Source organism: Lasiodiplodia theobromae (genome assembly GCF_012971845.1).
Source record: "Lasiodiplodia theobromae strain AM2As chromosome Unknown scaffold_42, whole genome shotgun sequence".
Taxonomy (NCBI): domain Eukaryota; kingdom Fungi; phylum Ascomycota; class Dothideomycetes; order Botryosphaeriales; family Botryosphaeriaceae; genus Lasiodiplodia; species Lasiodiplodia theobromae.
The window spans coordinates 200,642-217,427 of record NW_023336522.1 but is presented as its reverse complement, the minus strand read 5'-3'; the positions used below and the strand labels follow the sequence as shown (position 1 = coordinate 217,427).

Below are 16,786 nucleotides of genomic sequence, written 5' to 3'. Positions count from 1 at the left end.
GCCCACACCTCCAACCACCCTCCCACCACGCGTCAAAATGGCCAGTGCTGCAGTTTCCAGCGGTGGCGGCGGAAATGCCGCCTTCAAGGTCAGCTAATTCAATCTCTAAGGAGCTGCAGATGGCAACTGACATGTTGCAGGACAAGGAGAAGCCCCAGGCGGTGCGCACGGCCAACATCGTCGCCGCAAGAGGTATGTACTTTGCAGCATAGACTCAGGCTATGTTTGCTAACCTCCAAAACAGCTGTTGCGGATGCTATCAGAACTGTAGGCCAAAAGGAGGACACCAGATGGACCTGGACAGTGGGCTAACGTTGCAATATTAGTCGCTGGGTCCGAGGGGTATGGATAAGATGGTAAGGTGTTCTCTTCTCAGATCGATCTACAGCTTCCTAATGCCTCTTCAGATCCAAACCGGCAAGGGCGAGACCCTCATTGTAAGCTCCGCGCCCCTTCAAGACGAACCTGAGATCCTGACTCGCCCCAGACGAACGATGGCAACACTATGCTCCGTGATATGAGTGTGCTCCACCCTGCGGCAAAGATGCTCGTCGACCTCGCAAATGCTCAGGATATTGAGGCTGGTGATGGCACGACGTCGGTGGTCGTGATTTGCGGCAGCTTGCTGGGAGCGGCGGAGCGGTTATTGTCCAAGGGTACATCGCCCCGGGCGGAAACATGATTTGGGCGTGTGCTAAGACGGAATTGCCGCAGGTATCCACCCTACCACGATTTCTGAGTCCTTCCAGCGTGCTGCGGCGGCAGCAGTCCAGGTTCTCCACGACATGTCCATTCCCCTCGCCCTCACCGACCGTGCAGCGCTCCTCAAGGCCGCATCCACCTCTCTGTCTTCGAAGATTGTTGCCCAGGAGCCCAAGCTCGCCCCGATGGCTGTGGACTCCGTTCTTAAGATCATCGACCCGAAGACGGCGGATAACGTTGATTTAAAGAACATCAGGATTCTGAAGAAGCCTGGCGGCACCGTGGACGAGAGCGAGATGGTCGACGGACTGGTGCTGCAACAGCAGGTTGTGAAGAGCGGCGGCGGCCCCGTGAGAATGGAGAAGGCCAGAATTGGTCTGATCCAGTTCCAGCTGAGCCCACCGAAGCCTGATGTAAGAACGGAGCTTGGGACAACGTGCAGGTGGCATGCTAATTGTTTGGCAGATGGAGAACCAGATTGTCGTCAACGACTACAGGCAGATGGATAAGATTCTCAAGGAAGAGAGGACATACCTCTTGAACATGGTGAAGAAGATTAAGAAGGCCAAGTGCAACGTTCTCTTCATCCAGAAGTCCATCCTCAGGGACGCGGTCAACGACCTCTCTTTGCACTTCCTCGCCAAACTCAACATTCTCTGCGTCAAGGATATTGAGCGCGACGAAATCGAGTTTATCACCAAGAGCACTGGCTGCAAGCCCATTGCGGACATCGAGTCTTTCACCGAGGATAAGCTCGGCTCGGCCGACCTGATCGAAGAGGTCCAGAGCTCTGGCGCGAGGATAGTCAAGGTCACCGGCGTTAAGTCGCAAGGCCAGACCGTCTCGCTGGTGTGCCGTGGCGCCAACTCGCTCATCCTCGATGAGGTTGAGCGCTCCATTCACGACGCCCAGTGCGTAATGCGCTGCCTTGTGAAGAAGAAGGCACTGCTGGCTGGCGGTGGCGCGCCTGAGATTGAGATCGCGCAGTCCCTCGCCACCCAGGCCCGCTCGCTCACCGGCACTGAGGCCATCTGCTGGAAGGCTTTCGCCGACGCCATGGAGATCATCCCCGTCACTCTCGCCGAGAACGCCGGTCTCAACTCCATCAAGGTCGTCACCGAGCTTCGGCACCGCCACGCCCTCGGCGAGCAGCAGGCCGGCATCTCCATCAAGAGTGGCGGTGTCAAGAACAACATCGCCGAAGAGAATGTTCTGCAGCCCCTGCTCGTCTCCACCTCTGCCATAGAACTGGCCGCCGAGACCGTCAAGCTGCTCCTTAGAATCGACGACATCGCCTTGAGCCGTTAAAACTGTGACGGGCACAATGGAAAGAAACGAAGGAGAGCGAATGAGCTGGTTTGACAGGAAAGAAAGGGGTGGGGCGCTTCTTTGCGAGGAATGTCCGGCGATTTTGGCATATGAAGGTGACGATAAAACCCGCTAGAGAACAACTGTATAATCAAAAACTCTGCCTTCTCTCCTATTCTTGGACGAGAAAAAATGAATGTGTATGTACGCTGATATAGTCTGCACGTGTTGCTTGTTGGTTGTGAGGTCTCCAAACTAGCTTTGCATGTAATAGTGGTGCCCTCATCGACATTATTATCCTGCAACATGGCCAGGTAGACGGCTGTTCATTCTTGCACTTTGCAAGCAACAAGTCGTTTGAGCACATCACACAGTAGCAACAACGGGTCCGAAGTGTGTACGTCAGTAGATAACGCCATTCAAAATTGTAACAATCGAAAAAATTTACATGACAGTACTTTGGATATGCTAACTCCATCAGCCCTTGTCTTTTGCTACCCACCCCATCAATCACATCCACTCACGCCCAAAGTTGAAGATCCCATCTTGTTCTCTAGTATGTTCTCTTGAACGGCGGGACGGGCTTGCACTCGTTCTCATCGAGCGTAGTGCCAGTAACCGAGCGGTAGCTGAGGTCGATCTTGCCGTGGGGCTGCTTCTGCCAAGTGAGAGTGTGCTTCATCCAGTTCTCGTCGTCACGGTCGGGGTAGTCCTCACGGGCGTGGGCACCACGCGACTCCTTGCGGTTGGCGGCAGCCTCGGCGGTCTGAACGGCGCAAGTGAGCAGGTTGCGGAGCTCGAGCGTTTCAACGAGATCCGAGTTCCAGATCATGCTGCGGTCCTTGGTGCCAACCTGGGAGAACGAAGCGTCGACCTCGTGGATCTTGCGGACACCCTCATCAAGCGACTCCTGGGTACGGAAGACAGAGACGTCCGTCTGCATGGTCTTCTGCATGGCAAGGCGGATGTCATGGGTGGACTTCGGGCCGTCAGCGGTGCGGACATGGTCGACGATAGAGATTGAGTCAGCACCAAGGTCCGCGGACATGGGCTCTGCCTTCTGGCCGGGAGTGAAGTTGTCCCGGATGGTGTGGGAAACAGCGCGACCGAAGACGATAAGATCCAGGAGGGAGTTGGCACCAAGACGGTTGGCACCATGGACAGAGACGCAGGCCGCCTCACCGCAAGCGAAAAGACCAGGGACGACCTTGTCATTACCCTGCTCATCAACGGTAAGGACCTCGCCAGTGTACTTGGTGGGAATGCCACCCATGTTGTAGTGAACGGTAGGCAGGACAGGGATGGGCTGCTTCGTAACATCGACACCAGCGAAAATAGAAGCAGTCTCAGAGATACCAGGGAGACGTTCGTGGAGAATCTCCGGAGGCAGGTGGCTGAGCTGGAGGTAGATGTGGTCCTTCTCAGGACCAACACCACGACCCTCACGGATCTCCATGGTCATCGAACGGGAAACAACGTCGCGGGAGGCCAAATCCTTGGCGGTAGGAGCATATCTCTCCATGAAACGCTCACCCTCCGAGTTCAGCAGGTAACCACCCTCACCTCTCGAGCCTTCAGTAATCAAGCAACCGGCGCCGTAGATACCTGTGGGATGGAACTGAACGAACTCCAGATCCTGGTTGGGAAGACCGGCACGCGCAACCATGGCCATACCGTCGCCAGTGCAGGTGTGGGCAGAGGTGCAAGAGAAGTAAGCACGGCCATAACCACCAGTGGCCAAGACGGTGTTCTGAGCGCGGAACCTGTGCAGCGTACCGTCCTCCTGGTTGTAGGCAATAACTCCCTTGCAAACGCCATCCTCCATAAGCAGGTCAATGGCAAAGAACTCGATGAAGTACTTGGTGTTGTGTCTCAGCGACTGGCCGTACAGAGTGTGAAGAAGAGCGTGGCCGGTTCTGTCAGCGGCGGCACAGCAGCGATATGCCTGACCACCCTTGCCGTACTTCTGGGACTGACCACCGAAAGCGCGCTGGTAGCTGTGGCAAAGTCAGCCAGTACCCTTCAACTCGAATGGATCCGAGCTTACATCTTGCCATCGTCAGTTCTAGAGAAGGGGCATCCGTAGTTCTCAAGCTCAATGACACTCTGAGGCGCCTCACGGGTCATGTAGTGGATGGCGTCCTGGTCGCCGAGCCAGTCCGAACCCTTGACTGTATCGTACATGTGCCATCTCCAGTCATCCTCGTGCATGTTTCCGAGCGCAGCATTGATACCGCCCTGCGCGGCAACGGTGTGGGAACGCGTGGGGAACAGCTTGGAGATACAAGCAGTGTTGAAGCCCGCCTCAGCTAGACCGAAGGCGGCGCGGAGACCCGAGCCACCGGCACCGACGACGAGAGCATCGTACTCGTGGTCGATCACAGGGTACTTGTTGCTAAGGAAAGGCGATGCCTCCTGGGCGCGGAGCGGCTCGTTCGTGAAGATCTTGGAGACGGGCCTGGTGGAGGAAAAGGCGCGCGTCTGCGGACGAAGGGCTCGGGAGAACTGCAGTGCTGCGCGTTAGCCACGGACGCCACGGAGCGCAAGGAAAACGTGGCACAGATCGACGCTTTTGCAATTGAGGCGGACTGTGGCACACAGCCTATGCACGTCCGCGCAGGAAGTGCGTGAGCCCGCGGGGCTGCGGCGGTGCGTTCGGAGCTCGGGCAGGCGATGATGGGGGTGAGCGGGGAAGAAGACGGCGTACCTGTGCCGAGGCGGCCAGCTGCCGCAACCTAAGGGCGGACATTTTGGGGATGGGGGTGAGTGGAGTGGTGATGGTGTTGCAAGAGCGTATGCGAGCGGTCTTGGTAGCGCTAGCCATTGCATCCGACTGTTCTCGCTTTCGTCAGGAAAAAAGGTAGGGCGCTCATTGGCTGTCGGCCAACCTCGGGATTGCTGCCAAAGCCCGCGATCCGCGTGCAGAATGGACCATCGTCCCGACAAATCTTCGCCGCCACGGTTCACAGTTCATGTGGCTCCAAGCTCGCCAGCATCTCAATGTCGAACCTGTGTCTTGGAGCTTGGCGAGCTCGTCCTCGCGCTGAGCTTCAATGGCAATCCCAGACATCGGCATGTGAATGCCGAATTGCCTGGCCGAGGGAAATCAGACGGGATGCTCGCGTGCCTTGGGTCCCGTCTGCCCCGCGAACTGATGTCCTGGCCTCCTCACATGGCTCACTACCAGCGTAGAGTGTCATGAGCAAAATCGCTACGTGGCAACCAAAGCTTAGCGCGATACTCGCCTTTGCAGGTGTTGTCCTGTTCCCATAGCCGCTCCTCCGGATGATGATCGGAGCTTGCCAGAATCCCCCCCGAATCATCTCCCGTGTCTGGCCATATCCGCGGGGGCGGGTATGCGTTTACCCCATTGTACTAAGCTGCGAAAGAGACTAGCCCTCTTCAAGATGCATATCCTTGAAAGCTTCGCCAGCCTGCAGCTTCGGGCGTGCTTCAGCTCATGCAATATCCCTTGCGTTCCGGAGGGGCAAGTCGTTGAAAATTTGTTTCACCACTGGCGAGGACACTTGCTACGAACGTCATTTGGCATTCCACTGTATCCATGACCTTCTCATTGAGTATCTTTTTGTTTAGTGTGCGTGCTCCTTTTAGCTACTTCACACTGAAAATGGGGCAACATGAAAACGCCATGTAAGCTACCACCAGCCCTTCATGAATTGAGATGCTAAACCAGACTAAAAAGAGGAAATAACCTAAGCAGAGGCCTGAAGGTCCTTCTTGAGCGTGCCGAGGTATTGCCTCTTCTCCGCGGGGGTCTGGTAAGCACCGTGACCGAACTTGGACGAGGTGTCGATCCACTTGAGGTCGACCTTCTCCAGAGCCCTGCGGCTGGTGTGGACGAACATGGACTTGCGCAGAGTCATGACCCTCTTCTTGACACCGGGGATAGAGCCCTTGAGGAGAACGAAGTCGTTCTTGACCTCACCGTAGCGGACAAAGCCACCGAGGCTGCGAAACTGTTAGATTTGCGGGGTTCAATAGCGAGAGTGTAAACTTACGGAGTGATGGTCTTCTTGGAGACGTCGAACTCAGTCGAGGCGTTACCAGCGTCGTCACCCTTGCCAATGCGGTAGATCTTGTGGTTGACCGAGGTACGGTGGTGGTAACCCATCTGACCGGCACGGGCAACGGTCCACTGGACGTGGGACGGGTGCCAGGCACCGATACAGGCGACCTTCCTCAGACCCTTGTGGGTCTTGCGAGGAAGCTTCTTGGTGCCCCACCTGGAAGTGACACCGTTGAAACCGTGACCCTTGGTGACGGCGATGACGTCAATCATCTCGTCCTGCTCGAAGATGGAGCTGACCTCGATGGGCTTCTCGAAGAGGCCGTGGGCGAAGTCGACCTTCTCGGCAATGCTGCCACCGTTGACCTGGACCTCCATGAGGTGGGCCTTCTTCTGCTTGAGAGGGGTCTTGGAGATCTGGGTGTGGGCCAGGACGCGGACGACGGTGCAGTACTTCTTGATGCGCTCGAGCTCGCGGGTGATGGACTTGCCGCTGTTCTCGGAGTACTGCTTGGCGTACTTGGTGAAGGCCTTCTTCTTGCTCTTGTACCAGTTCTTGTAGAACCTCCTCTTGATCTCATCCGACAGGTGCTCGGCCCAGACGGTGGTGAGAGAACGGAGACCACGGGGAGTCTCGATGTAGCCGACAACACCGATGGCGATCATCTGCAGTTCATGTTAGTGCAGATCGACTGGTTGGGAATTTGAATTGGACGCATACCGGAGGGGTCTCGACGACGGTGCAGGCCTCGACGATCTCCTTCTTGTGGAGCTTGGCACCAGGACGGTCAAGGTCACGGACGATGGTGGTCATACCGGCCTTGTAGCCCATAGTGGCGGTAAGGTGGACGGGCTTCTTGGGGTCATCCTTGGGGAAGCTGAAATAATTTGCATGTCAGTTATCGTGGTTGCGCGACTGCCATTCTGCGCCAAAAGGCCGCGAAAATCATGTCTGGGTCGAAGCGGCACGCAATTGAATCCGTGGTCGTCGTTGTGGTTTTCTTTGCTCGTTTTCTTTGCGTGCGGTCCCCATCGCCCTCCATCCTCCTCTTGTCGTGCCGGGTGTCGAAATCGCAGACAGTGCGCCTGGGAGTAAACGTACCTCTTGACCTTTCCCCTGTGACGGGCGGCCCTCTTGCGGGGCAGGAAGGCCAGCGAACCGTGGCGAGGAGCCTCGTACTTGCGGTGGGACATCTTTGCGACGGTGTCGAGGGGAGGGTTGTCGTCGTCCTGTGTCGTCTCGCTGAGCAGAAAGAGAAGCCTGTGGGCTTTTTCGAGCTGGTGGGAGTTAGGCGAACGGCCCGTGCGCGACCGCGCGCCGAGGTTGTCCCGCCCGTCCGCCACACGGATGGAACGAGACCTTAGCCAAGGCCTTCAGGGCCCCCGAAGCGCTGCCCGTGCAAGGCATCGGCCTGGCAGCCAGCATCATGTGCGGGGCTGGGCCTTCACAAATACATAGCCGTCATGCTTGAAATTGGGCTGGCCTCTGTTTTCGTGTCGGTTCACTTGGCACCATTGTAACACGGTGTAGAGGATGGAGCAAATCGCATGTCTTCGTTCATAAATTCATCGAACATCTGCAAGCACACCCTCTCCAACTACCCAGGAAGCGTGTCCTTGCTGTTCCAAAACCTCGTAGACTAGTCCCGTTGGATCCTCGCGGTGTATTCACGAGTGGCCCTAGGCTATGTCATGCATCTGAGCGGATCTCCGTCCCCGCCCTTTTCTCCACGCCATGTAAGGCTTCCTCCAGACGCTCATATTTGCACTGCGCAAGGAGCAGCACGAGCGAGCCAAAACGGAAATAGTGGACGCTGCAAGCGCGACAGGAGTGCCCGCAATTGGAACGGCATTCACTAGTTTGGGCATTCAGCATGCAGTCGGAGGTAAGACCCTTTGCAAGACACTGTCTGACCTGTCCATTGACTTCGCCGCGCGTGTGCCCATTTCCAAAGCCAAGTTGGCCCACCTGTTTGCTGCCAATGAGGCACTCTCATGTAGGTGGTGAAGCAGCTAGCTCCAACATGTGAGTTTGCGTGAAGCATGTATAGGCCTAGTCAAGCCTCTGGCTAAAACAAGCGGCAACTATTAATTGGCCGCCAGGGTAGCTCCACAAGGGAAGCTCTCCTGCATGACGTGACCCCAGAAACACCCTACAGCCCAGGCACCGTGGCTTATGTTCTGCAGCTCACAGGCGGGATCAGTCCATCGAAGTTGGTTGGTCTCAGGGCCCCGGCGGCAATCGTGGCTGTCTGCGATTGTGGGCGTTTCTTTCATAGCCCGGCTGGGCAACGCTGCTTTCATGCACGCAGCATCGGCGCCCGGCCCTTGCCTGGCTGCGGCAGCGGGAAGGCTTTCAGCGCGCCAGCCCGCAGCAGAGGGGGAGGGAGATGGAGGATTTAAGGTACCAGCGCTGGCGGGAGTCATGCGGGCGACACCTACGTCATGCGCCGTGCAGTGCTGCCGGCGCAACGCATGATCGGGCGGGCGACACAGCGGTCTGCATCGCCCTGTGCTGCTGTGCTGTCCGAATCATTCCTCAGTCGAATAAGCGGCGAGCGCTGTAAGGATTCATGCGCTGGCACAGCTGGCGCGTGTGTCAACGGGTTGCTTGGCGTATCGGACTTTCCCAGGCTCCGGGCGCTCGTCACCTCTGCCGCCCGCTGTTCCAATGTGCGAGAACAGAGCCCCCGCTAACAACCAAACAATCACCACCCACCCCGACTATCTCCCGTATGTAATTGCCCACCGCCCGCCGTCGCCGCCTGCTCACCCCGCCACAGCTGGAGACTCGCTTCCCCACCGGCCGTGCCTCCTCGCCGCCCGCCCACTCCCCATTCAACGGTGACGCGCCCAGTTCTAGCCGGTTTCGTCCAGCCGTGCTCCGCGGTGACATCGTCTCAACGCCTGCAACACCACCGCTGATACCCTGCGAAGACGCCGCTGATCACACCCGCCCGCTCGACCGGTCGTTGCGGATCCTCAACACGCCATCCTTTGCCCTGCTTTCGCTTTGCTCTAGCCTGAGGCCTTGTTGGTGCAGCTTTGGAAAAGATGGTAGAAGCAGAGGGCAACCCGACCACTTGGAAGTTCACCCAGTAAGCGCCACCCCAACCCAGCCCCATTGCCGCCCGCATACTCGCCTAGTCTTTGCCCAGCGCCTCGCGCTGTCGTCTCGAGCCGAGTGTGCGGCATGGCCCCTCCACGAAGCTCCTCAGCCTCATGCGATCCGCATGCCCGAAAACGGAGTTTCGAACGACGGCTAACTGCGACGCCTCCAGGTGCTTCGGTGACAAGGGAGATGTAGAGGATATCACGGAAGGTGTGTTCGGCTGTTCTGCGTCCAAGCGCCCCACCCCCGCGCCGCTCCATTGCGCGATAGACGCCACCCAGAACTCGAGCTAACCACCCGCTGTCTGCAGCCGACATCATATCTACCGTCGAATTCGATGAGACGGGTGATTATCTCGCAACCGGTGACAAGGGCGGCAGAGTCGTCCTCTTCGAGCGGAATAGGACAGTGCGTTGATAGCTTCCGTCCTGCGCACACCGCATCTGCTGACCGGCGTAGAAAAAAACCTGCGAGTACAAGTTCCACACCGAGTTCCAATCGCACGAGCCCGAATTCGACTACCTCAAGTCCTTAGAGATTGAAGAGAAGATCAACAAGATCAAGTGGTGCAAGCGCCAGAACCCCTCTCACTACCTGCTCTCGACCAACGATAAGACGATAAAGCTATGGAAGGTCTTCGAGAAGTCCCTTAAGGTGGTGGCGGAGAACAACCTCTCGCAAGAGTTGACCCCGGCAGGCGTTCCTAGCGCTGGTGGCCCAGTCCAGCGCCCTGCGTTCCGCTCTGCCGCCGATCTCAAGCTGCCGCGTCTGACGCTCCATGACACCGTCGTCGCTGCCGTACCTCGCAAGACCTATGCTAATGCTCACGCATACCACATCAACAGCATATCCGTTAACAGCGATGGTGAGACCTTCATCAGCAGTGATGACCTGCGTATCAACCTATGGAACCTCAACATCCAAGACCAGAGCTTCAACATTGTTGATATCAAACCGGCGAACATGGAAGAACTCACGGAGGTCATCACGGCTGCGGAGTTCCACCCGGAGTCATGTAACCTGTTCATGTACGCCAGCTCCAAGGGCACGATCAAGCTGGCCGACATGAGAGAGAGTGCGCTTTGCGACCAGCACTCAAAGCGTGAGTTTTGGCGAGGCTCCCTGAGTGCGCAATGGCTAACTTTTATCACAGAGTTCGAGCAGGAAGAAGACCCCCAATCGCGCTCATTCTTTTCCGAGATCATCTCCTCCATCTCCGACGTGCGGTTCTCGCGGGATGGCCGCTACATTCTCTCTCGTGACTACCTCACTGTGAAGATTTGGGACGTGAAGATGGAGAACAAACCGATCAAGACTATCCCTATCCATGAGCACCTCAGACCGAGGTTATGCGATACGTATGAGAATGACAGCATCTTCGACAAGTTCGAGGTTGTCTTCTCGGGCGATGCGAAGAACGTGATGACGGGCAGCTACAACAACAACTTCATGATCTACCCCTCTGACCCCGACAAGGAGACGGAGGTCGTTCTGCAGGCGGACAAGTCGGCGTTCAAGGCGAAGAAGGTGGGTATTCCAACGCCGATGGGCAGCAACGCGGCGACGAGCCCGACTGGATCGGGTAAGAAGGGCAACTCGAGGGCTGGAAGCCCGGCGGCTGGCGCCATCGGACCCGGCCAGAGGATGAGGAAGGAGACGGACGCGGACCAGATCGACTTCAACAAGAAGATTCTGCACATGAGCTGGCACCCGAACGAGGACAGCATTGCTATCGCGGCGACCAACAACGTAAGTCTGGCCCAACGGTAAAAACATGGCAGCAGGGACTAATGTGACTCGCAGCTTTTCGTCTTTTCGGCATTGTAAGAAGAGCAATGGGCTCATGGAGGGTCATCTGGGGGGCGTTCGCCCGAGCGCAATCTGCTCTTCCTCGCTAATCCAGCGCCTAATTTCGTCTCACTCAACGATGCAGCTAGATAGCATTCTCATGATGTCGATGGGCCAAGACTGTAGAGCCGAAATGGTGGGCGCATCGACACAGACGTCGGAAATGAAATGTAAAAGGATTATTCCGAGAAATGCACGTTCTCCGGTGGTTTTCTGCGCTTTGGAGAGTGACGTTGGCCGCCATGATAACCAGATGGTGCACAAATGACAGTCGCACGTGTGCCGCCCTTCCTGCGGAGCGGTTCCTGGCCACGCGATCGCCCAGCATTCAGCTGCGACGACGATCTTCAGCCCTACGGCCAGCCGAAAAGCCAAGCGGCGCAGGGGTGTGCGTGAGTCGTCGACAAGTCCATGACACGGTTGCCAGATCGACCTGCGACAAGCTTTCGCCGCAGCCAGAGCTTAGAGAAAGTCTTCGTCAGCGGACGATGATAGCCTAAGAGACCGGCAGTTTTCCCGAAGTACTCGCGTCGCGCACCTTCACTGTACCTAAGTTGACCGGTGTCCTCAACTCGGCTTGGTCCACATTTGCAGTCCCCTCGCAACGCTCATCTAGCCGGCGGTCCATCTACTGACGCAATACTTCACCGTGCGCCACACATCCGTACGCTGAACCCCAGTCCATCGCTCGAGAGAGCCGCCAGCCGGCCTATTGGACTAGCCTGCTCTTGAACAGCCGCATGAAGTTCTGACATTGCTCTCTGCAGGCTTATCTCCTGCCTTCTCCTCATTTGGCTGCAAAGATCTCCGTTCTAGATCACTACCGTCTTTTCTACGCCCACTATGATCCCTCTCGCGCCAGTGGGCATCACAGCCCTTATATTCGGCGGCTGTTGCTCTAACGTGAGGCCACAATCGCCCTTTTCCAGCACTATGGCTAACCTTTCGTTAGGTTTATGCGCTTGAGGCTATTGTCAAGTGAGTGTTTATGACCCCGTTTGGCCCGAGAAAGGCTCACACCAAGGAGACGAGAGCCAGACAGCGGTCTCCTCATCACGCTTGGCCAGTTCATTCTCGTATGCCTTGCAGCGTTTCCATCGCAGTTCGATCCCAGCCGGCCCTTCTTCCTGAAGAAAAGCCCTGTGCCATTCCGGAAATGGTTCATGAGCGCGTCTATGTTCTTTGCTGTTAATATGTTGAACAACTGGGCATTCGCCTTCCGCATCTCCGTCCCAGTGCACATTATCCTCCGCAGCTTCGGCAGCGTCACGACTATGGGTGCAGGATGGCTTCGTGGCAAGCGCTATTCTCCTCTACAGGTCTTCTCGGTGGCGATGCTCACTGTTGGCGTGATCATCTCAGCTTGGGCCGATGCCACCAGCAAGGTGCGAATGTGGAATCCCCGTTTTTTGAGGCATTCAGGCTGACGAAGTTTCCAAGGGGAAATCAATGAGCACGGCCGGAATCAACTTCACGGACGCATCTTTCGAGGCTGGTCTTGTCATTCTTCTCGTCGCTCAGTTGCTGTCGGCATACATGGGTGTCTACGTGCAGGAAATCTATGAGCAGCATGGGAAGCATTGGGATGAGAACCTTTTCTACTCCCACCTGATCAGCATCCCCATGTTCGTTCCACTTCAGAGCATCTTGATGTCGCAATACACACGCCTTGCCTCATCGCCTCCGCTCTACCTTCCGTCGTCGGTCTCGTCCTCGCTGCCGCTCCCAGCGCAGAAGATTCTGGCCACGGTTCCCGAATCAGTCTTCATGCTCCTGCTCAACTCGACGACGCAGCTTCTCTGCATTACCGGCGTCAACCTGCTCAGTGCCAAATCCTCGGCAGTCACGGTCACCATAGTGCTCAACATCCGCAAGCTGGTCAGTTTCCTGATCAGCATTTGGCTGTTTGGCAATAAGATGAGCAGCCAGATGATGTTCGGAGCTTTTGTTGTCTTCGGAGCGGGGGGGTTGTATGGCTGGGAGACTACTGTTGGTATCAAGAGGAGGAAGGAGGCTGAAAGGCTGAAAGAGCTGAAGGGCAAATGAAAGTCAACTACGCATCACAGACCAGAGGCCGCAAAAGAGGTAGACGTGATAGACAAAAGCCAGAGAACAACGTAGAATAGACAGTAGCGCTGCGGACTTTTGGTGCTTATCGGTAGAAATCCGAGGCTTTACAATGTTAAGTGGATCGAATTTAGATTTCAGTTATATGGCTCGACGTGACCGGGGTTTTGGCGATACTTGTTAACACATCTTCCGTACTACATGTCTGCTACCAGATGATATTCCGCCGGCCGTGGAGAGCGACCAGTGTGGCGTTCTCTCCCTCCCGTGCCATTGAGATGCAGGCACGGGATGGGGACATTCTCGGTCAAGAGTAGCACAACGTGTTCAAACAAAGCATTGAAACGGTGGCGGCTCGGCGCGGATCGGTATGCGGCGCAGATGAGAACTCGGGGTGTTTCACGCAGTTTGCAGTTACTGCAGACGACGGGTCACGCACCGCGGAGAGTGAAGGTGCTCTGTGGAATTACCAGCAGCAGAGCCAAGAGAACCTGCAACAAGCTTCTAGCGCGCTGGGAAAGGCCTGGGTTCACGGCGCACGGCAGTTAGCGTTTTTAGCAGGCGGGCGCGGAGGGCGGGCGCGGAGAGCGGGCGCATGGGCGGAATCAGGAGAGAGGGGGACACGACGCGTTCACGTACCCCCCTGCATCCGATCAGCCACACTACTGGCCATCTGAACACCTAGCTGGAAGACCCAGCTGTACCACCGGCATCCAAATTCTTTCGACACCACACTCCTTCGCCGCCCAGCTTAAGAATTGCCCTCGCCCTGTGCACTAGGTGAGCAGCTGTGCAGCCTCCCGCCATGCCGTCTGCGCAGTCCGCTAACGTTCGCTTCGCCCAGCTGTCCTCTGCGGCTCGCAGCCTGTGGCCCACCATGAGCTCGCAGCCACCCTCCACCCTGAAGCATCGCGGCCGCGACAAGAAGCGCCCGGCCACGCCGACCGCAGACAGCCCGGCCGAGAAGGTCAATGGCGCTTTCCAACGCGCACAATCAGAGGCCCACGCCAAGATCGGCGCCGAATGGGACTATAAGATCGCCTTTGCTGTGATTACGCTGCTGGGCTTCTGGACGCGCTTCTGGGGCATTACCCACCCGGACCAGGTCGTGTTCGACGAGGTCCACTTCGGCAAGGTGAGTCGCGATCCAGTTCTCGCGCCCCTCAATGCCCCGCTGCGAGCTCGTCTGACGGCCGTCTCCACAGTTTGCCTCGTACTACCTCCAGCGCACCTACTTCTTTGACGTCCACCCTCCCTTCGGAAAGCTGCTCTTCGCCTTCGCTGGCTGGCTTGTTGGATATGACGGCTCGTTCCTCTTCGAGAACATTGGCGACTCGTACATCACAAACAAGGTTCCCTATGTGGCCTACCGAGCTCTGCCCGCTACCCTGGGCGCGCTCACCGTTCCCACCGTCTTCATGATCATGTGGGAGTCTGGCTACAGTCTTCCGGCTTGCCTGACCGCGACCGCTCTTGTCCTCTTCGACAATGCCCACGTGGGCCAGACCAGGCTCATTCTGCTTGACGCTACCCTGATCTTTTTCATGGCTCTCAGCGTCCTCTGCTACATCAAATTCTACAAGATGCGTCACGCTGCTTTCTCTCGCAAGTGGTGGAAGTGGCTCCTTCTGACGGGCGTTTGCCTGAGCTGCGTCATCTCCACCAAATACGTCGGTCTTTTCACTTTCTTCTCCATCGGAGTTCCCGTTGCCTTCGACCTCTGGGACCTGCTGGACATCAACCGGAGGCAAGGCTCACTCTCTCTCCCCGACTTTGGCAAGCATTTCGCCGCTCGTCTGACAGCCCTCATCATCATTCCCTTCTTTTTGTACCTTTTCTGGTTCCAGGTCCACTTCTCCATCCTCACCCGCTCCGGGCCTGGCGACGACTTCATGAGCCCTGAGTTCCAGGAGACCCTCAGTGACAACATCATGACCATGCAGTCCGTCAGCATTGACTACTTCGACGCCATTACCATGCGCCACAAGGAGACCAAGGTCTATCTGCACAGTCACCCGGACCGCTACCCCCTCAGGTACGACGATGGCCGTATTTCCAGCCAGGGCCAGCAGGTTACCGGCTACCCCCACAACGACACCAACAACCACTGGCAGATTCTTCCTGCTGTCGCTCCCACTGACAAGCCGCGCCGTGTCAAGAACGGTGACCTGGTTAGGTTCCGCCACTTGGTGACCAATACCGTGCTCCTGACGCACGATGTTGCCTCACCTTACTATCCGACCAACCAGGAATTCACCACTGTCGACATGGAGACTGCCAACGGCGACCGCTTCAACGACACCATTTTCGAAATCAAGATTGAGAACGGCAAGGCCGGCCAGGACTTCAAGAGCATGGGTTCGCACTTCAAGCTCATCCACTGGCCGACCAAGGTTGCCATGTGGACCCATACCCAGCCTCTGCCGGATTGGGCCTACAAGCAGGCTGAGATCAACGGTAACAAGAACGTTCAGCAGTCCAGCAATGTCTGGTACGTGGATGAAATTCCCTCTCTTGCCGTCGACAGCCCGCGTCGCGTCCAGGAGCCACGAAAGGTAAAGCAACTGCCTTTCTTGAGGAAGTACTTCGAGTTGCAGCGGGCTATGTTCTTCCACAACAACGCCTTGACTAGCAGCCACCCATACTCTAGTTTCCCCATCTCTTGGCCTTTCTTGCTTCGCGGTGTCAGCTTCTGGACGGAGAACGATACAAGACAGCAGATCTATTTCCTTGGTAACCCACTTGGCTGGTGGCTGGCCAGCAGCTTGCTTGCGGTCTTCGCTGGTATTATTGGAGCTGATCAGCTGGCTCTCCGCAGAGGTGTTGATGCCCTTGATCAACGTATGTATTACGCCACTTAAGTTCCATCAACCTTCAACTAACTTTGAGCAGGCACTCGCTCGCGCCTCTACAACTCGACTGGTTTCTTCTTTCTGACGTGGGCCGCGCATTATGTGCCCTTCTTCATCATGGGCCGCCAGCTCTTCCTTCATCATTACCTTCCTGCACATCTCGCATCGGCGCTTGTCACAGGAGCTCTCGTCGAGTTCATCTTCAATATCGAGCCTCCCAGCGCTGAGGAGCTGGAGGCTAAGAAGAAGAAGGGCACTGCCCGTAGCTCCCGCCCTGTCCGTGAAAGGCTGGCAGGCCAGAGCCTTTTCGGCACCTGGGCAGCCACTGGCGTTATTGTGGCAATCGTTGTCTGGGGCTTCTACTTCTTTGCCCCGCTCACCTACGGCAAGCCTGGTCTCGACGTGCCTCAGGTCCTTGCCAGGAAATGGCTCAACTACGATCTGCACTTTGCCAAATAAAACGGTCGTTTCTGGGTTGGATGTGGAATTTCCGCGGGAGTTGCGCGTTGACGGTATCGATGGGGGGGTGGATCGGAAAAGGATGCATAATCAGGATTTGACGCGTGATCACAAAACGTTTCAACTTTGTGGCTTCTCATTGCCGGGCAGCTGTGGGCGTATTATGGAAGTTATATCCGTTTGTGTAAACTGTTATCAGAAGACCATCGACTTGGATGTGCGTGTGAAGGTTATGATGTCCTTTGTGGCCAAAGAAGTTACAGCCCACCTTCGATGTTGAAGCCGATCATCCGGAGTCGATATCTATGCCAGGATAATTATTTCAATTTCTCATGCTGCCCCGCAGTCGTAGTTGGTAGAGCCTCGCACCGGGCCTTGGCAGGCATGACGTGGGGCTGGAGCTTTGGCCAA

General features: G+C 56.6%; 6 protein-coding genes across 6 annotated transcripts; 4 read left to right on the top strand and 2 right to left on the bottom strand.

Annotated features, from left to right (window-relative positions):
- Positions 1-37: 37 nt before the first annotated feature.
- On the top strand, positions 38-2,010 carry LTHEOB_10891 (Chaperone protein; the record flags this gene model as incomplete). Its single annotated transcript, XM_035507586.1, has 8 exons — positions 38-88; positions 141-192; positions 245-267; positions 327-356; positions 408-437; positions 488-656; positions 715-1,115; positions 1,168-2,010. The coding sequence occupies 8 exons, from the start codon at positions 38-40 to the stop codon at positions 2,008-2,010; spliced, it is 1,599 nt and encodes a 532-aa protein (XP_035367025.1).
- Positions 2,011-2,563: 553 nt separating this feature from the next.
- LTHEOB_10890 (Succinate dehydrogenase flavoprotein mitochondrial precursor) lies at positions 2,564-4,759 on the bottom strand (the record flags this gene model as incomplete). The annotated part of the gene is made up of 3 exons (XM_035507585.1): positions 2,564-4,007; positions 4,058-4,515; positions 4,718-4,759. The coding sequence occupies 3 exons, from the start codon at positions 4,757-4,759 to the stop codon at positions 2,564-2,566; spliced, it is 1,944 nt and encodes a 647-aa protein (XP_035367024.1).
- A 964-nt stretch (positions 4,760-5,723) lies between these two features.
- On the bottom strand, positions 5,724-7,231 carry LTHEOB_10889 (Ribosomal protein L3; the record flags this gene model as incomplete). The annotated part of the gene is made up of 4 exons (XM_035507583.1): positions 5,724-5,979; positions 6,030-6,703; positions 6,759-6,915; positions 7,140-7,231. The coding sequence occupies 4 exons, from the start codon at positions 7,229-7,231 to the stop codon at positions 5,724-5,726; spliced, it is 1,179 nt and encodes a 392-aa protein (XP_035367023.1).
- A 1,477-nt stretch (positions 7,232-8,708) lies between these two features.
- LTHEOB_10888 (Protein phosphatase pp2a regulatory subunit b) lies at positions 8,709-10,976 on the top strand (the record flags this gene model as incomplete). The annotated part of the gene is made up of 6 exons (XM_035507582.1): positions 8,709-8,770; positions 9,319-9,359; positions 9,460-9,557; positions 9,609-10,251; positions 10,303-10,898; positions 10,953-10,976. The coding sequence occupies 6 exons, from the start codon at positions 8,709-8,711 to the stop codon at positions 10,974-10,976; spliced, it is 1,464 nt and encodes a 487-aa protein (XP_035367022.1).
- Positions 10,977-11,840: 864 nt separating this feature from the next.
- LTHEOB_10887 (UDP-galactose transporter) lies at positions 11,841-13,043 on the top strand (the record flags this gene model as incomplete). Its single annotated transcript, XM_035507581.1, has 4 exons — positions 11,841-11,900; positions 11,950-11,975; positions 12,040-12,382; positions 12,438-13,043. 4 exons carry the CDS (start codon positions 11,841-11,843, stop codon positions 13,041-13,043), a joined length of 1,035 nt encoding a protein of 344 aa, XP_035367021.1.
- Positions 13,044-13,869: 826 nt separating this feature from the next.
- LTHEOB_10886 (Dolichyl-phosphate-mannose-protein mannosyltransferase) lies at positions 13,870-16,375 on the top strand (the record flags this gene model as incomplete). The annotated part of the gene is made up of 3 exons (XM_035507580.1): positions 13,870-14,199; positions 14,270-15,905; positions 15,957-16,375. 3 exons carry the CDS (start codon positions 13,870-13,872, stop codon positions 16,373-16,375), a joined length of 2,385 nt encoding a protein of 794 aa, XP_035367020.1.
- Between the last annotated feature and the right edge of the window lie 411 nt (positions 16,376-16,786).